The 26480-nt window shown below is 43.5% G+C and overlaps 3 protein-coding genes across 14 annotated transcripts in view; 2 read left to right on the forward strand and 1 right to left on the reverse strand.

Annotated features, from left to right (window-relative positions):
* The first annotated feature begins 456 nt into the window (after positions 1-456).
* Positions 457-6456, forward strand: fam113 (family with sequence similarity 113). Its single transcript, XM_015946279.3, has 9 exons — positions 457-686; positions 908-986; positions 1076-1155; positions 2272-2504; positions 4603-4753; positions 4824-5070; positions 5139-5192; positions 5868-6020; positions 6112-6456. Exons 1-9 carry the CDS (start codon positions 645-647, stop codon positions 6273-6275), a joined length of 1203 nt encoding a protein of 400 aa, XP_015801765.1. The 5' UTR covers positions 457-644; the 3' UTR covers positions 6276-6456.
* Positions 6457-6488: 32 nt separating this feature from the next.
* On the reverse strand, positions 6489-23743 carry LOC107376939 (dynactin subunit 1). 10 transcript variants are annotated; one of them, XM_054747403.2, is made up of 32 exons: positions 23638-23743; positions 20982-21047; positions 20670-20864; positions 19760-19841; positions 19550-19581; positions 19241-19261; positions 18108-18131; positions 17097-17180; positions 16782-16931; positions 16680-16703; positions 16274-16471; positions 15989-16193; positions 15828-15906; positions 15588-15747; positions 15402-15506; positions 15118-15309; positions 14921-15037; positions 14701-14853; positions 14470-14630; positions 14227-14395; positions 9577-9645; positions 8819-9031; positions 8571-8732; positions 8359-8490; positions 8163-8288; positions 7945-8087; positions 7693-7859; positions 7497-7615; positions 7230-7425; positions 7089-7162; positions 6932-7021; positions 6489-6856 (listed from the first exon to the last, which is right to left on the reverse strand). In XM_054747403.2, exons 2-32 carry the CDS (start codon positions 21021-21023, stop codon positions 6719-6721), a joined length of 3822 nt encoding a protein of 1273 aa, XP_054603378.1. In that variant the 5' UTR covers positions 21024-21047; positions 23638-23743; the 3' UTR covers positions 6489-6718. The 10 variants fall into 10 exon arrangements, with proteins under 10 accessions (XP_054603378.1, XP_054603377.1, XP_054603379.1 ...); XM_054747402.2 differs by lacking the exon at positions 23638-23743 and adding an exon at positions 22353-22485; XM_054747404.2 differs by lacking the exons at positions 19241-19261; positions 23638-23743 and adding an exon at positions 22353-22485.
* tdrd7b (tudor domain containing 7 b) overlaps positions 22501-26480 on the forward strand; it is a 42763-nt gene continuing 38783 nt past the window's right edge. For 2 of the 3 annotated variants that reach the window (XM_015946276.3, XM_054747413.2), the window contains exon 1: positions 22501-23073. The gene's annotated coding sequence lies outside the window, so the exon portion shown is untranslated. Of the gene's footprint in view, positions 23074-23320; positions 23441-26480 lie in introns of those variants that run through there. The other variant, XM_054747412.2, reaches the window with a different exon arrangement.

The raw sequence follows: 26480 nt of genomic DNA on the forward strand, positions 1-26480 counted from the left end.
CCATAGATATCATATATATTATGATATGTATTAGCATGACTTCCTGTGTGACAGTAAACACTGCCCCCTGTTCACTTATTTGCACCCTGACGAATATTAAATACATTTCTAAATACTAGACAACAACTAGTTAGTAGAAAGACTAGAACGGTGGTAACTACAAACGTCAGAAGTACTTTTTCCACCCTTCAACTCTGCCGCTAAAGAAGCATTCAGGATCCCTACCTACTTGTGTATTTTACAGCTTCAGCATGCATTATCCGTTCAATGTGAATTTTTTTTTATCATTTTTGTTACATGAGATGTTTAACTATTGAAAAAACAACTTTATAATAAGAACATTGAAACAGAAAGCCGGTAAAACACATTTAATGAGAATTCTGCTCATTTTGAAGCGGCCTCGGTTCGGAAAAACACGTTTTCTGGCGGTCCTTGAACGTCTCAATAATTAACGCCACCCGCGTCTTTTGAACTAACTTGTGAGTCCGTTGTGCTAAACTAATGAGCAAACGGTCAGCAGAGTTTATTCCAACTTTCCTTGGTGAAAGGATGTGAAAAGGAACCAGTTGAAGAGCAGTTTTTGATTTTTGCTCTTGAACAACTTTGCCTCTCCGTCAATAACGTTAGCCGAATAAGCTAGCTGTATGTTTGAAAATTTGCCGTTTTGCGCTAAACAAAAGAAAATGGTGAGTTTTTTTCCACATTATGTTTATAAAAGCCAACGTAAATTTTCATAATTTTAATCGATTCCGTGTCATTACTGCTTGTGTTAGTGTAATAAAAGTTTCTTTGGCGATTTGTTTTCTTGTTTTGATGCTAACCTATTTTTTTTTAAACGAGTTGAATCATATTGATGGTTAAACTACAAATGTTACCTAAATATTCATCGTGTTTTAAAAAAAAAAAGGTACAGAAAGACACCGTGAGCCACCAGCAGGCCACCCAGCTGCTTCATAACAAGTATGTGGTGGTGGTGGGCGACTCCAGTAAGTACTAGCTGATTTCTAATGGATTCATTTGAGGTCAAACCTGTTTTTGTTCGCTGACCATTGGAGCGTTTGTGTTTCCTCCATAGTTCAGCGGTCTGTTTACAAGGACCTGGTTTTGTTGCTGCAAATGGACAGATACCTCAGCGCAAGTCAGTTGAGAAGCAAGGTATGCACTCAATCAGCTGCACAGGGAGCCTAATGGGCCATTCCCATCTGTACCGGGTCGGCCCAGGCCGGGTAGCCCCAGTCGGCCTCAGCCTGGCCCGGTTGATTCCACACATCCTTGTCTTAAGCCCATGTGGGCTGATTCTACCCACCAATCAGAGGCTTGCTCTAATGGAAGGTGTGAATTTGCTGTCAGCAGTGGGCGTGTTGGCCCTGGTCGACCTGAAGCAGACCCCCTCGAGAAGAGGGCTGAGAATGAGCCTTGATTGGCCCGGAAAAATACCAGACCACCCAGATATGTAAACAACCTACGCTACCCGGCCCGGGCCGACCCGGTACAGATGGGAATGGCCCATAACTTCCGCACCGCTCCGGAAGAACGAAAAAATGATTGCAAGTCAATGGGGCTAAAAACGCTATTTTCTAATCCGCTTTACTTTACACCCTGGATTGCACATATGTTGTACTGCAATTTAAATTAAAAGTAATGATGTTTTGACTACGCCAGTCACGTACTTTGAGATTTATTATCCCTCAGACTTCTCTGTCTGATTCGATGACGTCACTTTCGTGAAGCGCATTTGTAGTCCTGGACTTATTTTCACACAAAACCTGAAATATCGTTTCCCTCGTTCGAAAATAAGCACGTTCTTGGTATCAGAATGCGTCTTTAAAATTCACGGACATCATATGTGAAACCATTGACACAAAACGAGTGAAGTTGGAAAGTATCGTTTTTAGCGCCATTGACTTGCATTCTTTTTCTCTTTTTTTTTTTTTTTCGTTTTTCCGGGGACCCATGATGCGGAAGGCTCCCCATTGAAGGTAATAAATACCAACTTTATTTATAAAGCCCTTTAAAACAGCTGCGTGACCAAAGTGCAGAACATCTACATCATAAGATCTAACAGTAAATCAAACAGCCCAGTATTAACTGAATCATAATTCTAGATAGAAATAAATATTTTAATGTGTAAACAAATAAAAACAACCATCTAAATAGGCCAAGGGTTAGAGATATCCCGCAAGATTTTGTTTGTAATTCAGTTAAAATCCTCATTCAATTACAATTCTGGCACCAAGCAGAGTTCTGTCTGGTGTGAACCTACTCCTACAGGGAGAGATGAGCTTCGAGCAGGACAGACTGGTGGAAGGCGGTTGTCTGAATGTCATGACCAATGGGACGGAGTACAAAGAGGTCCGGGAGTTTCGATCCGATCACCACATGGTCCGCTTCTACTTTGTGACCCGTGTCTTCTCCTGGTACATGCAAAGCATCATGGAGGACTTCCGTCGGGGCTTGAAGCCAGATGTCATCATCATCAACTCTTGTGTCTGGGATATTTCCAGGTGGGTTAGACACACAGATGGCAAAGGTTAACTGAACCTTTTGTTGGACGTGAAAAGGTTATTTTTAGTCGTTACGGAGCCATCAAAGGGTCCATTAGGTGGTTTGTAACGTCATGTAAGCACTTTAACCACCATGTCGGTAGATAAGCTCCAGTGGAGGAGCACATCAGACAATACACATACAGACACATCAAATAAATAACTAATAAAATAATCAAATCATGAAATATTTGGTGTTTTAATTAATCTTAATAAAATTGGGGAATTGTTTATTTTGTTACTATGGTAACCATTCATCACTGTGACACCCACTTCTTTGAGCTAAATAAAGATGCAGTAATTGTGGGTTTATAGGGACTTTTATGTCCTAAAGAGAAAATGTGTAGTTTTTAGCACCATCCATTAGTTTTTTTAACCTGCTTTTCCACTCAGGGGGGCTGGTGCCTTTTTCCAGCTGTCACCGAGCAAACAGGCAGTGTGCACCCTGGACAGGTTGCCAGTCCATTGCAGGGGATTTTAACTGTTAATCTCTGGAAATTTCCATCAAAATGTTGTGGTAAATGAATTAAATAATGGCCAGTTTTTCAAAAACATTGGCGGCTTTGTAACATATAACCATAAAAATGCATGGGAGCGGGTCTAAGGCTACATTCACACAGCAGGCCTTGATACTCCGTTCTGATTTTTTTTGAGTAAATCCAATTTTTTTGTGTGTGGCTGTTATCATGACTGAAATACGACATCAAACTATCTCCCGTGTGAACGTTTCACGGCCCCAAAGCAACCCGCATGCGCAGAAGAGAAGTCACACTCAGTGGAGTCAGAACCTGGAGAGGCGAAGGTGTGAGGTGAAAGGCTTCACTGACAGTTCAACCTCAGGTTCAGGATCACACCTGTCAAGTATTCGTTTTGCGCTAGAAACCGCTTTAAAAACTGTAAACTACCCCTCCCGTTCAGAGACTTCGACCGGTGAGACACTTCGCTCCAGCAGCTCCTCCCGCTCTCGTTCTCCTGTATTTTTAATTCCTAAAATAACCGATGTCCAGACAGACTCCTGAATCCTTCTGTCAGCGCTTCTCACCAGAAACGTCAACACACGACGCTCACCTCCGCTGACTCTGATGTAGGAGACGGATTTAATGTGAAATTACCTTTCCGACTCCATTCGCTTTCAGAAACATCAGACATGATCAGCACCACATATGCAAGTGGCACGGATGATTTGGAAAAATGGAATCTGTCGTGTTCAGACTGTCATAAAAACATCAGATATAGGTCACATGTGGGGGGAAAAATGGATTTGATGCACTTTTGCCTGCAGTGTGAACATAGCTTCTGGGCGACTTCATACTAGACACCATGCTTCCTTCTACTGGAGCCCGTGAGGCCAAAACGCATTTACTGATTTCTAACAAGCAATTATAAACCTTTAACCATTCATAAACGCTTTACTCATTTACCTCTTCACTCATTGCAGTGATAAAAGGGAGTCTGATGTGCTTGTCATTTTTCTAGTTTGAAAATTGTGCTCCCAGGATTTTTGACCCTAATTGCCATCCGTTGGTAAAGTCTTTCTCGAACACAAAAATACTGCTTACTTGCAATGATTTGGGTATGTACTGCATGCTATCACCAGGAAAAATACACATCATCACCTGGTGAAATTCACTCTTTACAGAAAATAATAAAATTACAGGTAAACATACAAAGGCAGTAAACTATGATTGTGACCTTCAACCACTATCAAAATATCAATAAATTACCTTGTTATGAAAAACCTGATGTGAGTCTTTTTCCTCACATGCACATGGTTCAGTAACCTTGTTTCTCTCCCCCCTCCATTCTCAGCTGACTCGAGCTTCTTCACTCATTAACTTTGGAGTTGCAGCACTTTTCCACATTCTGGGCCGTCAAAACCAGGAAATGAATAAATACTGCAAATGAGTCCTCTTGTCCATGGGCTGGTATACGTAGTAGTGAGAGAAAACGGCTTGTTTTTGTTTAAAATTTAATGTGATTAATCCCAAGTAGGATGGAAATCCAAACTTAGAATGAATCGCTTCCTGTTCCTGATTAACACCAAGTTGTGTGTGTTCAGATATAATTCTGCTTGGATTGACAACTACAAAGAGAACCTGCATAAGCTGTTTAAGGAGCTGAAGGAACTGCTGCCAGAGGAATCACTGGTCATATGGAACCTCACCATGCCGCTAGCAGAGCGCATCAAAGGTGGCTTTCTGGTACCAGAGGTAAGTTAACCATATCTAGAAACCGCATCGGTGTGTTTAAATGTAATGTGTGTCATTCCCATCCTCCCAGGTCCAACACAAAGCCCCACAGCTACGTTACGATGTGATTGAAGCCAACTTCTTCAGCGGGACTCTGGCTGACTCCTACGACATGGATGTGCTGGACCTTCACTACCGGTTCCGCTTCGCCCTACATCATCGTACGAAGGATGGAGTCCACTGGAACGCCATAGCGCACCGTAGGATCACCGCACTCCTGCTGCAGCACATGGCACAGGCCTGGGGAGTGATCCTGGACTGTCCACAGGCCACTGAGGGTGAGGAGGAATGTCTGCTGCTGCCGTTGTTGAACTAAATCATGTTTCATTTGACGTGTTCTTCACAGAACAAACTGGAGGTTCCCAGAAGCAGGACCACACCTTGGCTTCAAAACCCGCAGGTACACACTACTACGCTCTAAGGGTTGTGCATACTGAGCAAAAGTATGATTTAAAAACTAGTTTAGTGACCTATTAATTTGATTTAATTGGCATCTTTTAAGGAACACTTACAATCTAAAATAAAAGGCTACATTTTTACTTGACTGAGATTTTAACTCCAGTTGCACCTGTTAAACGTCAGCTGATTCATCCTCCATGACTTTATTTAAATGGTTTTGTGTCAAGGTAAAGACTTTAAAAATAAGGTCCCATTCATTCTGTTATATTTTTATTTGTAGGAGATATTTCAGCAGGTGTTTAGACTTCACACGATACAGAAGTCCTGTTTTTGACAACGAAGTAAAGCCCAGCAGTTCAGAGTCGGCCTGACCTGCCATACTCGTCCTGTTTAATTCTTCACAGAGAAGTTCCCGTACGGAAGCATGGGGCGGGCTGGTCAGGCTAGTTCAGAGAATGACAAGTAGCTGTTTTTAAAGAGAGCCCCCTGCTGGCCACACCACATCAGTGCAATAATAATGCAGGGTTGATGAGACATTAATGCTAATTTTTTTCATCACAAGAAAATCTCGTGTTTATTCAGTGTAGTTTGGTAAGTCGGATGAGACTTCCTCATCAGAGGATCTTTGACATCTTTATTTCCTCTGGTCTCTGTTCCCTCTCATGTGCTCCCACAGCTACAGGAAGTCACACTGGCTCCGGGGATATTTTCCTAGATGATTCTCTGCCTCATGGCTACTTGAGCTTTGAGGACAAAGAAGCACAAGTCCAACCACAGCCTGTACCGCCACCTCGCAGACGTCGCCGTAAACAAAAAGTGTCTAGAAACTGTAAGAGAGCATCAGCAGATTCGCCTTCCTCGGTGTTTGAGCGCGTTTAAAAACGGTGCAAATGTAACGTGACTTACTCTGTTACACTCAGATACAGACTACCAGCAGCAGCAGTATTTGGAGCCTTACGGAGACTACCAGCACTACCAGCAGCAGCATGACTTTGTGATGAGGAGCCGCTACGCCAGACACCACTACGCTCCGTACACCCATTACAGGCCAGCTCGTAATCACTATGGTTACGGTTATTACTGAAGGAGTCTTTACGTACTTCTAGTCACCTGACTTGTACAGGAATGTTTCCTTTGGCCGTTGGGAGGTTTTAGGTTCCAGGTGCTTTCAAAGCTGTCCTGGTTTGAGTTTAGATTTTAAACATCCACACCTGGTATGGTGTACAAATTATGCTGTAAACCGCAATAAAGTTTGACCAAAACTAGCTTGTTGGTGTGTAAAGAAGCCGAAACGGGGTTAAGTGAACTTTTATTGTCTGAAAACATACAAACAGGTTTTCATGTCTGACAGATGACACGCAGTTTGTTTTATAAAGTCAGTTGGTGCAAATATGACAGAAAACATCTAATGTGACTAAAAATGTGTTAAACTTCAAAGACCGAAGGATTAGTGCTGAGACAACAGGACAGTTTCCTGAGATTAAAGTGATCAGAAGATTGTTGAAATGGGGAAGACTCTTCTGGTCCTCAGACCATGAGGAGACTGTGGACCTGCTGCAGCTGCTGCCGGGACAGAACCAGACGGTGGACCTGTTCTTGACCACGGACACATGGAATGGCTACACGACCCACAAATACGGTTCCTCCTTGTTTTTCGTCCTTAGCCTGAGACACAAAGATAACGATCATCATGACTGTCTTGGGGACACTTTTGAGGCTCTACGTTCTGTAGGATAGTACCTTAATGAAGGAGGACACTGGGAATGTGGCGAAGTCTGAGGACACCTTTGCTCCAGGCTGGTATGACACCACGTGCTCTGCTACCTCACCCTAAAACAAAAGGTCCTGCTGAGCGAGTGTCTAGCATTTTATCCACAGAGGGTGAGGAGGACATTACCTTGAGTTTGTCCAGAGCATCACTGAGACTCTTCAGCCGAGCAGTCTGCTCCAGCAGCTGGGCGCTGGCGCTCACTAGACCAGGGAGGAAAATCAATTCAGGCTGGAAAACGATCGTCTGCCAACAAGTAAAATAACAAACCTGCTGATTTTCCAGAAACGTCCACCACTTTGACCTCTGAACTCAGCTTGAGCAGAGTGGCTAGCAGCTGGTCCGTCCTACGGTAGATGCCCGTGTTGAGTCCCTCTGGAGGTGAGGAGCTTTCTCTAGAGGCTAGTGGGAGTTTAGGAGGGCAGAGTGGGGGCAGGGAGGCGAGCTGAGCCCTGAGCTTCTCCGTCTGGAGGGGTGGAGATGAAGGTCTTCATATTATGGCTGAAAAGTTCTGAAGGAAATGAGGACTTTCTTTACCTTGAGTCTGTTGTTTTCATTCTTGAGGTATTTGATACCTAGTCTCTGGACTTCAACCTGTTGCCTGAGGAGAGGAGAGTCTACCACCTGAGTTGGTCCTGCCAGGGTTGGAGACAGACCTGCAGGAGGAGCAGGATTCCATTTCATCAGAAGCTTAAACAAACGTAACAGCCATCCAATCAGGCTTCAGACTCACCACCCGTAGATCCCTGAACCATGGAGGCAATCCCTGAGGCAGGTGGACCTCTCAGACCTTCGATCGTCATCTTTGACTGATTATGGATGCGCTGTTTGAGCTCCGACTTCTCTGCCTCCAGCTGGTCGATGTCGGCCTGCAGAGCATCCATCGTCTCCTCAAACTCCCTGCAGATGAGCGAGGTGTTAAATCTGAGAGATGGTGGAGAAAGCATCACATAAAAAGATGATGCTCTTGATTAATCCTTCTTACTTTTCCTTCTTCTTGAGCTGGGCAAGGCTCTCATCCAGCTTGGTTTGAATCTTCTCCACTCGTTCATCTGCATCTTTAGTGGAGGTGTCCAGCTTCTTCTCCAGAAGACTCAGGCGGACATGGGCCTCACTGAGCTCCTCCCCCTGGACACAAGCACATCTTGGTCACACCTCTTGGTTCAGCTCGTTCCAACAGTCAAACATTAATCGCTGTGTCACCTTAATCTTGAGGGACCTCTTGACCTCTTTGATGACCGTTTCTCTGTCTTCTAGTTTGACCCCCAGACCTTCAGCATCTGTCATCTCAGCCCTGACGGTGGACGCTCTCATCTCCACAGGAGGGGTCTAAACACACAAGAACCCGATTTAGAGGACAGAGTAGGATGAAATAAAAGAAGGGAACAACCAGACAAACCTTTCTTGGTGGTTTCTCAGCATCATACTCTCCTTCCTGCATGACCGTAGCCATCTTGTTCATGGTGGCAATGACAGAGCTGCAGGACTGTCGCAGAAGCTCTGGACCATCCATGCTGTGAGAGCCATAGACCTTAAAGTAGAATGCAGAGGGAGGCTTGTCTGTGTCCTAAACTTCCACCACTTGTCAGTGAGGTTTAAGTGGACCACTACCTGCTCCACAACTTTGCAGACGATGTCCTCCAGTTTGAGAGCATTGAGACCTTCCTGTTCTCCCAGTGAAGGAACCATCTGAGCTCCAGCTGCAGCCACTTCCTGCAGCACAGCGACCACACGGGTCAGCTGCCTCCTGCACTCTGTCAGCGCCTCAGACACCTGCAGGGTCACATATGACACTTGGCTCAAACCCTTCATTATTTTAGCATTTCATAAGATCTTCATCAGTGTCTGCGTTTTCCTACCGGTGCGTCAAAGCTGAGAGCGGTAGGGACGCCAGCCACATCCGTTCCTGGCATACGACGGCGAATCTTCTTACAGAACTGTCTGATGTCAGAGCAGGAAGTGTCCAGGTCCTTGAGGAGGATAGAAAGTCCGGAGCTCTCCTGTCCTGCAGACAGGAACGCCCGCAGACGAACCACCTCCACGCCCATGCAGTCCAGGGCACTCTGGGTAAACTGAGGACACAAGGTCACATGATTCACTTCAAGTCAAGTTTATATAGCGCCAAATCACGACAAGAGTCGTCTCAAGGCACTTCACATAATAAACATTCCAATTCAGTAAGCCAATCAGTAAAAAGTTTCCTGTATAAGGAACCCAGCAGAGTGCATCGAGTCACTGACTAGTGTCAAGAGTCTTTACAGCATATATATATATGCATATATATATATATATATATATATATATATATATATATATATATATGTTTGGGTTGTGATGTAAATTCAGTGATCATGCTGCCTAAATGATGTCGGCCACTAATGGGGAATTGGCCGCTTTGTCGGGCTGCAAAAGAGAAGCTGTTTTCCAGTTGAATGAATCCTGACGAGGTTCTGCTTTGAGGCCCATAATAAAACGTTCATAGTTAATACGTCCATCACTGGAGGTGGACGAAATATATATATATATATGAAACTTTACTGATTGGCTTACTGATATATATAATATATATATATAAAAATGTTATCCAACCGGCAAACATTTCATGTTTTTAAGGTACCTTGATGTGGTCGGCCAGCTGCATCGTACAGTCCTCCGTCTGATCGGCTAAATGGACGCTGTACAGTTGCTAGGAGATGAAACAAAACAGCCCTTCAGCTTACAGTTTAATGTGGTTTTAGTGTTTGTTCCAGTGATTTAGCGCTGCATTTACAGGAGAAGACAGTGATTTCTTCTTCCGGCTCTTTGAAGAGTACAGATGCTTTTTTCCTCCTCTCCTCCCTATCTTATCCCCAAGGCTCTTTGCCTGTCTTTGGGTGTACGGCGCTTGTACATTTTTTCTGGAAACTGGAATTATTAAAAATGGACCTGGTCAGCTGGTCTCTCAACACGATTGACAAAATTTTCTCAACAATGAGAACGGAAGAAAGGGGCACCCGGGAGCTCCTCTGGGACAGATCCAGCTGGGTATATCATGGAGTGGACTCCTGGAAACAGTGGAACCTGATCTGCTTATCTCAACTGTCTGTAGAGGATTCTGAAGACGTCTGGATATTCGTGATGTTGGTGTCGGGTTTCCTGCTTTTTGGCCTGGGAGGTTACCTGGCTTACTGGAAAATTAACGAGCTGTCGAGGAATATTGGCTCTTTTCCGGAGCTCAGGGATGGATTACACCACGCTGTGAATTCAAAGACTCTAGATGAGTTGTAAGCTTGGAACTTTGGCTGAGATTCAGGCTCTGGCAAAAAAGATGGATGCGATCAAGGAGCGAGTGGACGAATCAGCACGGATTGGATTGGACTTTGAGAGGTTGAGGACCAACGGAACTTTAAGACAGAGAAGAATTTATCTCTGTCTGGCCCCAAAACAATTTCTTATCTGAATCTGGTGCCCTTGAGCCTTTGAGGCTGAAACGAATATTCCTTCAGAAGAAATGTGGAATGCTGCCGTTGCCATGGCAACTCTGTCTCCCTATCCCATTCTGGGTGGGCCTGCGAGCTGTGAAAGCCGCTGAATCGTTCCAGGAGTCACTGTGCCCTCTAAACCCAATGACCTCCTCCCCCTGTCCAGACGAAGGTGGCGAGCGCTGCTTATCGCGGCTGCATGCACTGACGTGAGGGGAGTCCCAAACCCTACCACCCCACCTAGTGGACACTTATGTTGTGTAATGTCTGAAGTCTGTGCATTTCTGTCTGAGGTGTTTTTTTGCATAGCAAAGCTGTCCTCCCTGTGGAGGGTAACTCTGAAGTGCCTTTTTTTTCCCTCCACCTGACCCAATCCGCGACTCGGGTTGCGAATGACCACAGTCACCGATTCTTGTCATGTGTTTGGCTGATCTCAGAATTGTGTGTACTGAAACTCTAATTTCCCTCTGGGATTTATAAAGTATTTTTGAATTTGAATTGAATTTTAAAAATATCTGTACAACATCAGTTATGCACACCCTTACCCTGACTAAAGGAGTACAAGTAAAAAAACTATAAACCATAATAAAGATGCATTTCATTTATATTTCCTCTTCCATGACCTCAAAGGGTCACACGTAGGGGTAGGCCGATAGTTACCATTTTTATATATTGGCCATACCTCCTAATTAAATGTACATTTATGTTCCTGAATAACATCTGCATAAAAATGTTTTAAAAATTATTTTCAATGTTTTTAATATAGTTTATTTGTTTGGTACCAAAGACACAAATTTTACTGTTTTTTTAAAGGTTACATTTATTTCTCAAAATCTGACTCAGCGTTGACATTTTGTGCATCAGGTGACGTTACTAGTGTCATTTTAGCATGAAAATAAGGTGGAAAGGTCTATATATTGACAACCATAGTATAATAAAGCCATATTCTGCCCAGCAATAATGAAAACCTGTGAAAAAAGGTCTAAATCATAATCATCTTTGAGTTAAAATTTGATTAAATGACACATTTAAAACAATGAGAAATTCTACTGCTGCTGGAAAATGAAGATTTTCACAAATTTTTTGTTCACAAAGTATCGGGCATTAAAGCAGCGATTTCTGGTACCTCTATCGACCCTGTTCCAGTTCTTCCATCACCACCCACCCTGAGCTCCCTCAATACTGTTTCTTATTCTGAGCTGAGCTTGTCGCGAGGCATAAGCCATCTGGCTCTCCACTTGATGTTCTGCCTCCTCGTCTCTGGAAGGCTGCCTTTCCGTGCCTTGGCCCATCACTTAGTCACAGATTATCAATGGGAGCCTCAGCACAGGTGTGGTCCCAGCTGCTTTGAAAGCAGCTGTTCTTCGGCCGACCCTGAAGAAACCTGGTGCTGATGTCTCTGTGATCGATAATTACAGGCCTATCTCTACCCTGCCTTTTACATCAAAACTGCTTGAGAAAGTTGTTTATCAGCAGCTGGTCTCACATTTAGCTGACTCTGATCTGTTTGAGGTTTTCCAATCAGGGTTCAGGTCTGGCTATAGCACAGAGTTAAATGATATCTATCTATCACTAGATCAGGGTACATCTGTGGTGCTTCTGTTGTTAGATCTGACGGCAGCGTTTGACACTGTTGACCATCTCATTCTGCTTGATCGAACGATGGGTTGGGATCAAAGGGTCTGCTTTGGAGTGGTTTAGATCATGTCTCCACAACAGGACATTCTGTGTTAAAATGGGGGATGTCTTATCTTCCTGGGAGGGTCCCCGCTGGGGGGTCCCGCAGGGATTGATCCTTGGTCCTCTTGTTTGCCATTTATCTGCTTTCTCCAGGGTCAATCTTTCGTAAACATGGCCTACTGTTCCACTTTTACGCTGACGATTGCCAGATTTACTCTCCGTTGTGTCAAGAGAAAGGTCTTTCTATCCAGTCCTTCGTGTCCTGTCTCAACGAGGTGAAGTCTTGGTTAATGGCCTACTATCTGCATCTGAATGGGGGAAAGACAGAGCTCACTGTTTTTCACCCCTGTTTCTCAGCCCTCTTTATCCCTACTCAAAACCAGTTGTCACCAGTTAGGGGGTAAAAATTTACTCTGGATTTGATGCTCACATCAACTCTGTGATCCAGTCCTGTTATTTTCATCTGAGACGCCTTTCAAAAATCAAGCCTGTGCTGTCGAGAGCCCAACTCCATGCTTTTATAATTTCTAGGCATGATTACTGCAACTCTCTATATGCAGGGCTGTGTCAGTCATCACTGCGTCGCCTACAGGTTGTGCAGAACAGTGATGTCAGGTTTCTGACTGGGACCAGGAAATGGGACCACATCACTCCGGTTCTGACCTCCCTGCACTGGCTTACGGGCTGTTATCGTTCTTGCTTTAAATGCTTGGTTTTTGTTTTCAATTTCTTTCAGGGTGGTGCACCCCTCTATCTAGCCACGCTCCTGTACAGACATTCTTCATCACACGCTCTGCGCTCCTCTGACCAAGGCCTGCTCGCTGTCCCTCGTTTTAGGTGTCTGACTCGTGGGGACCAGGCTTTCTCAGTCCTAGCCCCGTCACTCTGGAACCAGTTGCCACCCTCAGTTAGGCTGTCCCTATCTCTGCCAGTCGCCTGAAAACCTACTTCTTCCGCGTTGCCTGAACACATTAGAGGTCGACCCTCTTTCATGTTGATTTTATTCACTGTTTTTATTGGTCACTTTATTCCTCGTTTTATCTATTTGTTTCTACTTCAATGTTTTAGCCCTCTTTGCTCTATTTTAATTGCTTTTATTATCTATTTATTTATCCATTGTGATTTAAATTTCTTATGTACTGTGTACAGCGCGTTGGGCTCCCTGGCAGGGAGCAAGGCGCTTTATAAATAAAGCTTTGATTGACTGATTGAGATGCAAACAGCCTTCACCTATAAAAGTGCAGACATAAGATAACCTCAATGCCTCAGAGCCAACAGATATAAAGTCACTGCAACAAGATTTATTACAAGCTCACATTTGGCATTTTTCAGGGTTTTTTTTATGAAAGAAACTGAAAGTGGTTTGTTGCAAAACAGGACAGAATGTTATTATAGCGCCAAGTTCACATTATCTTCAAAAAACTCCTCAAGATCTTACGATTTAGATTTGGCTGCAGCTGCAGACATACAAACCCTGCAGCAAGGGAAGATGGTTTGCTTTTAAATGAAATAGCCAATCAGAGGTGGGAAAGGCGGGACCTTCCTTGGACAGCCTATGATTTTAAATGACATCTCCTGGATGCTAAATCAACAACAGCCTTCTTGTGGGCAGCCCCAAGCCAAGGTCATGAATACTAATTCCCCCCGTTATGCAGAAGAATCTGGCCTTTTGTGACTCAGGTGTTTTACCATCCATTTCCTTCTGACGGATAATAACAGTTTCTGAGTGAACGAGACCTCAAACAGCTGGTTGTGGTGCCCTCCTGATGTCAGCCTGATCTGGTGTGGTGATATGAAGAAGCCAAAACTCAGCCAGAAGGTAAAAAAATGGCTCTACTACTGTGTGTGCAGACCAGAAACTGAAAAAATGTAAGGATAGACCACCGGCGAAGGGACGGGTGGTCTGATGGGGAAGCTATAGGTCTTTGAGACAACAGGGGGAGTGGCTGTCGTATTCAAACCTGAAGCCAGTGGGGGTTGGTGAAACAAGACTATAATTCTCTATTTATAGGAGATGTCAGTAGATATTGTTTTAGAAGCGCTGGGAATTTTTAAATCAGAACACTAAAATATTTTATCGTTTCTTTCCCAAAACAACCTGCAAGTTTGAAGGACAGCACTGTTACCTGATAGTATTTGATTGCCTTGGTCAACGGTTCCACCTGAACCGTCTCATCCAGCTGGTCTTTATGCAGCAGGTCAATGAAGTAATCCAGGGAGCGTTCGTGGAAGCTCATTTCAGAGTAAAGCGTTCCCATGCGTTTGAAAACCTCCACGCTGCAGGTGTTCAGTGCCCTGGAGCAGAGCAACGGCAGTGGTTGGTTTCTATTTAAATAAGTGTGTGTGGTGCAGCTGGAGTTAATACTGACTGCTCATATTTGTGCAGGGTGGCCTGCAGCAGGCTGAGGGAGTAGACCAGCCCTGAGGCAAAGCTGCGCTGTTCGCCTGGAGGTCCTCTGAGCGCCGTTCCCTGCACCAGATTCCCGTTCAGGTCAAACTTCTCGTGGGCTTGCTTACTGATCAGCTCGGCCTTAGAGAGGAACAGACACCAGTCAAGATGGACGAAGAGCCACTATGCTAGTGAAACAACCGTTTTGTACCTTGCAGATGAGCCTGGGGATGAGCAGCAGCACCAGGATGCAGTCGTGGTCACCGCCGTGGCGGAGGAAGGAGTCCGGCATGAAGGAGGTGAGCAGCGCCACCTGTCTGTTAGCTTGAGCCACCTCCATCTTCCTCAGCTCCATCTCTATAGCCTGAACACAGAGAGGGTGAACTCATGCGTTAGAGGAGAAGGTAAGGACACGCCCTCTGACCTCCTACCTTGGCGTACGCTTTAGTCTCGGCAAACTTGATCTTGAAGTCAAACAGCTCCGCCACCGGCTGTTGAGGCTGATCTGCGTTAGCGCTCTGCTGACTGATCAGCTCCCGGTTGGCCTCCTGGTGATCAGAGAACCGTTCACACAGCGTCAGCGTGTCCCACACTCAGACCAGGTGTGTTTCCTGTTGCACCTCCTCACCTGGAGGGAGCCAGTGAGCTCCCTGTATTTGCTGATGGTCTGCTGGTAATCAGCCACCGTCTCCTGAGCAGCCTCCACCTTCTTCTCAGCCTCTCTGACCTTGGCTCCGCTCAGGTCCAGCTGCTCCCTCAGCTCCATCTCTGTCTCTCTGGCGTTCTCCTGCAGCTCGTCGTTCATCTCGTTGATGGCTTCCTGTCAGCGCAGAAATAAAGCAGGTCCAACGACTGGATGATAAAAACACTTTCGGACAGCACAGAAACAAAAATAAGGAAAGCAGCACGGACCAAATCGGTGACCGTCTCCCTCAGCTCTCTGACTTTCTCCTCCAGGTCCAGGTTCCTCTCTGTTAGGGTCTCCACCATCTCCTCCGAGCCCAGAGCTGCATCCACCTAGTGAAGGTAACTAAATGAGACTCTTCCTCTTTTTACCAGAGTTAACGTGTTTACGTCCGTTCCCATCAAGTCTCCTACCTGCTCCTTCAGCTCATCGATCGTGGCCTCGGCCTGTTTGAGGTCCTCCTGCAGTTTCTCCTTCTGAGTCCTCTGAGTCTCCAGCTCTGTGTTCTTCTTCTCCATCTGCTTCTGCAGCTTCACGTGCTCCTGTTTTTCAGAGGAAGACAGATCCCGCATCCTGAGGAGGACCAGGAGAGGGATTGTTACTAGATTTAGGAGATAAAGTGTGTTATTATTTAGTAAAGAGCCTCCTGTTACCTGACGAGCGCCTCCTTCAGCCTGCTGTTCTGCTCCTCCAGCTGTTTGACCTGATAGCTGGACGCTGCTCCATCTGAACCTGCATGAGAACCAGTATGAATGGAAGATGAGAAAACACATCTCTGGAGTTTTCGCCATGCTCTTCAGCTCTTCCCCTGCACCTTTCTCTGAAATCTCATGCCTCAGGATCTCCAAGTCCATGGAGAGCTCCTCCACCTTCTCTTTCAGCGAGTCCACCTCCACCTGCAGCGACTCTGCTCGCTCCTCAGCCATCTCTTTATCCAGCGTGGCCATTTCTATGGCATCTGCAGTGTCCGCCATCTCCTCCATGTAGCGGTCTTTGGCCTCCTGGGCCTCCCGCGCTTCCTTAGAAGAGAGAAAGTTAGAAAAAAGTTCAAACCAGGAAGAAAGACGAGCACGGCAACGCATTTAGGACCTCTCTGTACCTTCTTGGCCTCTTTCAGTTGCTTCTGCAGCTCGGCCTGCTGCTCCTGCATCTTGGTCCTCCACTCCTGGAGCTGCTCCAGCTGGATTTTGTATTTTTCCAGCTCCTTCAGCTTGGCCTTGTCCTCCGTCCGCTTCATCTTCAAAGTCTCCAGCTTCTCCTCCAAGTCCTTGACCTGAGCTCGCAGTGACTCCTCCTCCTGAGGATAACAGAAGCAACTAGAGAAACATGGAGTCGTTTCCCTCTGATGCGAAGAATTCTGAAGTTTTTCTCCAAAGGAGTAACATGCATTATGACAGTCAAGTGTCAAAGAGGTGCATTATGGGTAATACCCCCCCCCCCCCCCAACCCGATGTTGGGTTTGTTAGAAAGCTCATGCTAGCATGCATGTAGCCGTAATAAACTACCTGTTTGGACACGACAGATTCCATCTGGGCAAACAGAAACGCTGATGACCAAAATGAACGGGATGGAAAAACTGAAGTGCTTCCCAGTGATCCCAGACCTACCTTACTGGGAGTGGCTGGCACCAGAGCAGCAGGAGGAGGAGACCCACTAGGCTGCGGGGTGACAGGAGCCCCAAGCGCACCCTGTTGGGAGGACAGGCTCGTCTCGCTGACATCTCCAGACAGAGAGGACGAAAGGCTCTCACGAGACGCCTGTTGACACAGACAGGTGTGTTTCACAAGATGGCGACGTTCTAGCTGTCAATAAGCTCCTGCCACTGTGAGTCCAGTGAAGACCGAGAGCTACGACTGGTGTTGTTCCACACACCCACCCCCAGTGAGGTGAGACCAACGGTGCTATGACACAAAAGAACATACCCGGAGCATCAGACTGGAGCGACTAGGGGGGCGGGCCAGGAGGGAAGGGAGGGAGGTGGCGGGTGCTAGGCGTGGAATGCTCCACTGCCACAGATCATAGAGACTTCATTAGTTAATCCTGATATAAACCTGCTTATTTCCACTGATCTGATGTAGGAGACTAGCTACACTAGTTCCCGTACCGCTGACACACTGCAAAAACTGACTTTTAAGAAAGTAAAAGAAGCCTTGTTTTCACATATTGACTTATTTTAAAATGTTCTTATCTGCAAAAACTGCACTACTAAGGTAAATATTACTAAAAATGATCTCATTTTCTTGTTTGAGTAAGAGAAAAGATCTTGGTTGGCCTGAATTCCTAAAGCAACACTTGATAAGTTTTCTGCTTCTCCCTCCTGGTTGAAAGAGGAATCTCAACTGTCAAACAACCCTGCAGCAGCCTGCCGTAGCAAGTGCTAACAATGAGCTAATGCTAACATTAGCAAACTACAAAAATAAACCAAAGTAAAAAGATCCACACTGTTCGTCGAAAAACATTATTACGTACAAGTCCAGTAGCAACAAAGCCAGGTCACCATCAGCCCGTGATTTCATAGCTTCCTTTAGCTCCCTCAGACTAGTGTAGACCGAGCTGGTGTTCACTCTGGTTTTAGCTCTTCGCTTCACCTCCACAGGCTTTACTCTCTTACTTTTACTTAGAACCTTCACCAGCATATTTGCTAGTTTCAGGAATTATTGCCACGCAACTTGTACTTACCCCATTGGCTGTTTTTCTTTTTTTACTCAAAACAAAAAAACTAAATGTAAGTTCTTTGAAGTAGTGCCGTTTGTGCAGATAAGAACATTTTTCTTTTTAGACCAGAAATAAGAGAAAATTTCTTAACACAAAGCTTTTTTACTCATCTTCACAGACAAGATAAAAAATGAAAAGCTCTTAAAATGGTTATGAGTGTTTGTTTACACAAACATGAGATAAACCTCAGCTGCCCTGTCTGCTGGAAACAAGCTCACCTTTGCGGAACGGCGGGTAGAGGACTGGAGAGGAGGTGAGTTGGAACAAGGAGGATGGATTCACACACACACACACACCCGCAAGGATATTCACACACATTCAGCCATGAAGTACAAATAGGAGATTAGAAGAAAGTTAGAGCATATTAATCAGTGTTAGTTGTTATTAGTTTGACTGCATGCAGCATCTAGCACAGTCATTTTCATTGATTTAGGGCAACAAAAGTAGACATATAATCCATGCAGCAGTAGAAAACACTGGGCAGACTTCCATTTCAAGCAAAGGAAATACTTAGGGAGCCTAAGTCACTTCCGTACCACGGGTCCCCGGAATGACGAAAAAATGAATGCAAGTCAACGGGGCGAAAAACGCTATTTTCAAATCCCGCTTGTTTTGTGCCATGGATTTCACATATGATGTCCGTGAATATTAAAGACACATTTTGATACCAAGAACGCGCTTATTTTCGAACTGGGAGTGGGGGGGGGGGGGGGGGGGGGGGGGGCTATTTTATGTTTTGTGTGAAAATAAGTCCAGGACTACAAATGCGCTTCACAAAAGTGACGTCATCGAACCAGACAAGGAGAAGTCTGAGGGGAAAAAAAAACTGTAAGTTAAGCTAACATCCCACAGGAGGAAAGAACCATCATAAGTCTGGTCATTTGGTAAGCAGCAGCCACTTTGGGGAGAGAAGATTATGTGGTGACGTCACATATGCGACGTGCCGATTTCTAGTTTGTAGTCATGCTAATTATGAACTTTTGCAAGCTGATAAATCTCAAAGTACGTGACTGGCATGGTTGAAACACCCATCATTATTTTTCGTTTAAATAGCAGTACAACATGTGTGTGATCCAGGGCGTGAGGCTAAGCGGGTTAGAAAATAGCGTTTTTAGCTCCGTTGACTTGCATTCATTTTGTCCTTCTTCCGGGGACCCGTGAGCCGACCGGAATGGGAGGAGACATAGGCTCCCTATTATATAAGCTTTATTCACGTTTCTGAAAGCATTTACTACGTTTTCGTGTGAAACTGTGACATGGTGCGTTTAATGCCAACAGATCAAAGCAGAAGAGTTAGTGTGATTAACAGCAACGCAGGCGAAGCAGAAGAGCTGGATTAAAAGATCGGTACCTTCTTAAAGTTCACTGGAGTCTGTTTAGGAAAAGCAAAAATCAACCCAAACCAGAGAGGTAAATTAGACACTTCCTCTTATTGTGCAGAAACCAAAGAACAGACAAATAATGGAGACAAAAAGGTTTTAGTCAAAAACAATCCAGGAAGATGACCCAGAGAAAAGCTGGACACCGTTTCAGCGCTGACGTTTCTATTAACTCACCAATAGGATGTTACAAGGTTATTAACTTCGGTGCAAAACCAACAAGTCACAGAATAAAATACAAAGTAATAAAGTAAAAGTGTCAATGGGTTGTTGATTTTTACCTGCTTGGTTGTTTTGGGAGTTTCAGAAATGTCTGGAAATAAACAAACAAATGATTCCTGTCAGCACTGTTTATTTAGGTCTTAGAAACCAGTGGAACGTAATGGAGTACAAGTACTTTACTAAAACTCTGTACTTTTACTTAAGTAAAATAATCAAGTATTCCTTCCACCACTGACAGAAACACAAGGAGACCTGATGCTGAAGCTCACCTTTCAGCTTGGGTGTCTTTGCCACGCCGGACTCAGGGGCCTCTGGGGAGGTGGCCCCGGAGCCGTCGTCCACCACCTGGATCTGCGGACACACAGGTGTGCATAAATGATTAATGTCGGGTAAAACCAGACTCTAGTTACAGTGAAATTAAAACTAAACACTGTAGCATTATGTGAGCAAAAATAAAGGAAGAAATTGGATTTGTTGTCAGCCTGTTCATAAATCAGTACAAAGATGTTCTCATTGATTCAGTTAAATATCTTCACCCATCTCAGAGTAGGCTCGGTTATCGTTCAGTCTAAGAAAAATGTGTCTTTTCACTGCAACAGTCGGACTGTTTGTGTCTCTGACTCACGTTTTTCTGCTAGATCATCTGGATTTTTTTTTATTCAACCTTCATCTATCCTCTCCCTTAGAGAGCTCTACACACAGTCCACCGTACCCTGACTCTTGTGGTGGGCCACTCGTCATTTTTAATGAATGCAGGAAGTGTTGCTGTTTGTGTGTGTGTGTGTGTTTGTACGAAATACTTCACCACCTTGCAGGAATTTTAAGTCAATGTCAGGAAACAAACAACACTCAGGGAGAGGTCCAGGAAAATGGGGCCCAATCTACCTCTTGTTTTAGATTACATCAGTTAGAAAAAAAAAACACAGTTTGGACAATCACTGGTGAACTTGATTCCATGCAATGACGGGTAAAGGTATTAGAACATCTGTTTCAAGAAAAGTATTTTTAAACTAGCTGACGTTAAATCCTTCATCTCCCATCTGATATTTTATGAAATTGGGTTTTCTCTACAACTGAACGCACCTATAAGAAAGGTTAGAGTCTGATGTTAGAAAACCTTCTTTAAATCTCTACGAGTGCAGATTCTTCATCATATCCAGTCGTTCTTATTTCACTGACCTGGGACGATCTGACGAATATCCCATGGTTTTCCTCACAGGTGAAATAGCGCTTGCCCTGCACCGCGCCGTCGTTCTTCCCTTTGGGCTCGTCCAGGATGATGCCGACCCATTTCCCCGTCGCAAAGAGGGTGGCGCCGATGTAGGCAACAGTTCCTCGCTGGCCCTTCCCAGTGACCTCGACTACCGAGCCGAGCTAAGGACAAGAAGATAAGAAGCTGTGACCTTTAATCGAACACCACTTGTGTTTATCATTAATGAATCTGTGCACCCCTGCATGTTTTAGTCTTTGTTGTCTGAGAAAGAGACCAACCTTTGGAGGCTTAACACTCTCCACCGTTCCTCCACTGCTCATTTTGCTGATCAATGGGCTGGTCAGCTGAGGGACATGGAAAGGAAATTTGAGTATTTATATTTTAAAAAATCATTTTAATGCTTAAGCAGAAGCAAAATAATAATAATAATAATAATAATAATATAAGCAGCAATATTTGACAGGAGAGTCCTCAGGGTGCAGGAGAACAGAGAAACTCTCAGTCTCTCAGAAACCCAGTCATATGTCCCGGGACAAAACAAACGTCCTAAAAAAATAACAAAGATGTTCATTCAGCACAAAGTAGGTCTTTGGTAAGAAGCTGTAGAGGCGTGAAGTCCTGCTGCCTCAGTTAAACTCGTCTCACATCTGTTTTTGAATAACAGGATTTAAATTTTCCTGATACTGAGGGACAAACTTCGAACTAATGGGGAAAACACATGCAAATTGATTCAAACTTATCAGTAAAGTATGCCCTCAAGAGAATATGTTTACACTTGTAGCTGAGTTTAAAGCTTTAATTTTGATCTGATGATAACAAATTATGCAAAAAGATTCATTCTTACGTCTACAGTATGGTGAGTACAAGCTCTTTTACATTTTAGTAATATATTACAATTATCAATTGTTATTTATCTAATCCATTATTACAAAATATTATTTTGTGTCTTAGGACTTTATTAAAACCCATTGTTACTCACCCTGGGTGTGTAAGAATGTCGTCTACTCAAAGCCATACTTAAATAATAACAGCTTCACCTCCACTGGACAACTAAAGGCTCTAGATCTAACTTTTCTTTATTTTCACATGACTCTTTCCCAGAGATCAGACCGATTTTAGGGCGGGATCTTTATGGTGAATCACAAAAACGTCACAGCTGATTCAAACTAGTCTGCACTAAAACGGATTCATGTAAACTTGATATTTAACCTGACTTTATACACCGTTACATTGGTTTAGTTACAGGAGAAAAATGGGTTTGTTCAACCACTGGTCCAAGGGTCTGGAATTATTTTATTTTATTTTTTGCATTTTTTAAAGACAGATACTACATAGTTTTTTAACATAAAAGAGAAAAAATAAAACAAATATGGCTGCTAACGCTAACTGTAACAATAACAACATCCTACTCCTACTAGCCATTTAGCTAGTGGAGCTGTATTAAAGGTAAAAAATATTCCTGCTTTAGTATCTGGTCACGCTTCAAAATATCACACACTCAGACATGAAAAACTGTAACAAGTGACTGAATCAAATTAATACTGAAGCTAGACCGAACCAAGCCCATTTTACGTGAACGCGTCCATTAACTTCAGACAAATAAAGGACTTTTAACGAGTAAAAATGCAATTATTAATATTGTAACTCACCTGGCAAACAGCGAAATCCCTGTCTTTAAATTTAGCTTTATGTCATCCAAATCTACTGTTGTAAATTTTAACACCTAGCTTCCTAATCCGGCAGTCTCCATTTCCGGTTCTGACAACTCACTTCCGGTCCGTTAAATTGCTGTAGAAAACTGAGATCTACCGCCCCTGGTGGTTGGATGGAGTCTTTGATATGTTATCACATTTTGTACATTTTCTATGTATTTTTTCTGTCATTTTCGCAGCAGAAACAGGGCGGTGTGAAGTAAAAAATATTGATAATATAAGTATGGAGAATAGAAAAGAATAGAATATCATTTTAGTCGGGACATTAGGTGTAACAGCAGCAATTATATTCACAACAGGGGTAAATAGTAAAGAGTACAAATACAAGTAAACATAACACAGAATTACAAAAAAATTTAAATACTCAAATATTCAAGATTCCAAAATTTAATTTATACAGATTCTAGAAATAAAATATAAAAATCTAGAGATAACTTGTGGATTTTAAAAAAATGGAACATTTTGCAGCTGGTGGAACTAGCCAGAGGCCCGTCTACCCGCGGCCAATCAGGATACCGGATGGGAGGCTGATCCAGGACCGGCTGGCTGTCAATCACACGGAGCTCCGACTGCAGCTCAGTCCGGTGGCGGACCGGTGACACCTCTGACAGATAGCGGACCAGTTCCCAGCCGCACCACCTTCTTTGTTTACAGCACGGTGGGTGGTTTTCGCGAGTTTTATCGCACTTATTTCTGGCACTTCATTGGATGAGTGTGTATTTTAGCTGGTTTTGATCCCTGCTGGGATAACTCGGGAACGTTCAAACTAGGAAAAACACATGCATGCACATCCTGTTTTAACTTTCAAATTATATCATGTAAGATATTCATTGCGGCAGTTGAAAATTGCGGCATGGCTTTGTAGTTTTATTGTGAAAGTCAGTGTCATGTGTTTCCGGTATGTTAGCGTGAGGATTTTAGCTAACTGTTGACGCCGGCCGGTAAAGGGGTTTAAGTCGAAGTCGGGCGCAGACACTGTACCGGTTCTGGTTCGCTCTGCCGGTATCTTTCTAGCAGTCTGCAAGGTTTATGGAATGTTTTTTTCTCAAAATATTTAAAAAGACAAGAATCGAAAGCAAAGAGGGTGTGGAGTGAAGTGACGCGTTACGTCATTCATAGTTTCTCCCGTCCGTCTGCTCTTCAAAAAGTTCAACAGATGTTAAATACATTGCTTTTCTGAGCATTTTACCAGCTCATTTAAATTATTTATATTCTGACTTACCTGTAGTGAACATTCCCACTTGTTTGTGAAGGTTTACTCTTGTTGTTGAGCTGCTGGCCGGAGCTCGATGGTTAAAGCTGCCTGTTTAGGGTGTGTCTCCACCGGATTCTCGTTGGTTCTTCTGCAGACAACAGCTGACCAAATATGAATGCATCCGTATTTTTTAAATAAGTTTTATCCACAAGTAAACTGTGCAAACAGACCATCTTAAAACTTGTTTTTCTGCAATAGTATAGCGATGCAAGCTTTGAGTGGATGCTTTGAAAGCACATTTTCTAGATATTTTCTGTAGATATAGATTTTTGTAAATACTGTAATACTGATCAGCAGTGGCGGATTTAGCAATTTGGGGCCCAAGGCGAACACAGACATGAGGCCCCCTTACACTAAATTTTCGACTATCTTATCTTTAACTGGATTTGCAAAACTCTACCCTCTTCTGACATGAGTTATTTTCACTTTTTATTAGTCATCCTCTTTTTACCTGTCTTTCTCTCCCTTTGAGTGCCTTCAATATTTAATCTGCTTTCTTCTTCCTGTCAGTGCTCCTGTGCTTTTGCCTTTCTTTTTTTCTTCTATTTTCCATTTTGGTCTATGCCTTCCTCACTTTAAACATCTGATGTTTACATAGAAAAACAACATCACTTTTGGATGTGAAGTTAAAAGCTTTTTAAAAGCAAGCTGCTGCTTTCTCTTATTGGAGTCACTAGGATAACTCCATTTCATGCTTAATGTTTTGACTACTGCTTCAAGTTTTTTACGAACGCTCCCACCTCTCCTTCTTTTTCTGCTTTCTCTTCATCTTCTTATTTGTGGTCTTATGGCAGTTGGAAAATAACAATTTGGTGCATTACTGCCACCAACTGGATTGGAGTGGAATGACAACCAATCACTTCCTGTTTTTGCATCGGTGTCCATTGTGGCATTAACAGAGGGGTGCCAGCAGTCAGGTGTAACGTCCAGCAATGGTCAGTTTTCACCTAAAAACTGACCTACATGCCACCGGTCACCGGAAGACATAAATTCCGGCTCTAAGGTGGATTTCAAATTCTACCTTCCAACAAGCAACAAGGTTCTGCAAAATTTGTTGACATTTCAGGAGGAACACGATGTCAGCCTGTGTTCCCAAAAAAGGCCTTCTTCTGATAACACCGCAGGATTCCACATGCCTCTGAATAGTGACTATTTTCAGCTCATATGAGTTAATCAATCGTGAAATGGAATAAACAAATGTTATATGAAAGGATCAATAACATTTTGATTAATCTGTGCTTAAATTACTGTGGTTGAAGTGAAACATTTTGATATTATGATCAGTAATGTTTGTTTAACAAGTGAAACAATTTTCTGACAGCTCACACACTCAAACACGTGACGATAACAAGGTTAAGCTAACATCCTGACACATTGCTTTCTGTTCCACAAATCAGAACATCCTGTATCTGAAAGATGCGTGACGTTCTGAGGTTTGCTTGTGAACACCCCTTAACATGGCACATCCCGATTGGCCAAGTAAATCATAATATGAGAATATTAAAACAGAATCACTTACAGGGATTCAGCACTTCAACTTCCAACTTCCTGTGAGATTCAGCATTCAGATCTAGAGAAAGCTACGGAACGGCCGTCCGGAGCAAAACATCTTTAACCCAGAGCATTTTTGACAAGCTGTCAAAACAAGCTAAAAGCTGCCTACAGCTGACACAGCAAAACGGTTCCATCAGCTATTCAGAAACAGCTGTTCTAGACGCAAACGATTTCATCTATGTGTTGTGATCCGGGAGATGACTCTGGACCGACCTGGTCGTACTGCGGTCTTTTCTACAACTTCGGTACCTTTGGGTCACCCGAACCCCCGACATCTCAGATCCGAAAGGGAGTCTCCTCAGGGGTACGTAGAACACAGCTAGATTGCGTCTGATGCCGTTTTGACGAGAACCGACTTCATAGCTTAATGCAAACCAAATTATTTTACACCCAGAACTCAGTTCTTCTAGATACAAGGTTCTGATAATCTCACATTCACACATAGTCACCATACATCACATCCCATCCTCTTAGATTCATCCAGCACAGTAGCCTTGGTTAATTTGTCATGTTTTTATTTGTTTAGAAAATAAATTTCTTATCTTTTATAAACCTGACTCTCTGAATTGAGACGAAGTGTGTTTGATCCCTGAAAAAGAAAAAGAATCCTAGAATCTTCTGATTAAACATCCAAAGACCAAGCAGGTTGATATTCTATATTCATATCCCAGCTTATTGGTCATTAGTAAAGGTAATATGTTAAGCTTAAAAGCACAACTTTTACCATCCTACACAAGGATAGGGGGGCCCCCAACATAAGGGGGCCCCAGGCGGCCGCCAACCTATGCCTAATGGTAAAACCGCCACTGCTGATCAGTACCAGATTTAGCCAGAAATGGCTCCAGTTTTCACACAAAATGTCGAGCTAATGCTTATAAGTTGTAAGGTTCTGAGAGATTTTGCTGCAGATCCACCTAAAAAAAAATTTTTTTTAAATTTTTTAGCCAAATCTCCATAAAAGAAGAAGCACATCATTCACCAAATGAAGTAAATAACTCTGATTAACAGCTATCCAGGTTCACTGAAGGGGTTTAAGTTATTTTTCCAATAATTAATTTTTTTGTTTTGTTTATTAAACCACTCACAAACAGTTTTCTTCTAATTCAACAGATTTATTCAGTTAATATGAATAATCTCAAAGCCCCATTCAAAAATCTGTTGATCCCAAATCCAAATTACATTCAATTGTGTGAGGTCACTTCAGTTCAGTTATGTTCGAATCATTTTCAGTAGATTAAAGAATAATTGGTTTATTA

The sequence above is a fragment of the Nothobranchius furzeri genome, chromosome 2, assembly GCF_043380555.1.
Source record: "Nothobranchius furzeri strain GRZ-AD chromosome 2, NfurGRZ-RIMD1, whole genome shotgun sequence".
Classification (NCBI taxonomy): domain Eukaryota; kingdom Metazoa; phylum Chordata; class Actinopteri; order Cyprinodontiformes; family Nothobranchiidae; genus Nothobranchius; species Nothobranchius furzeri.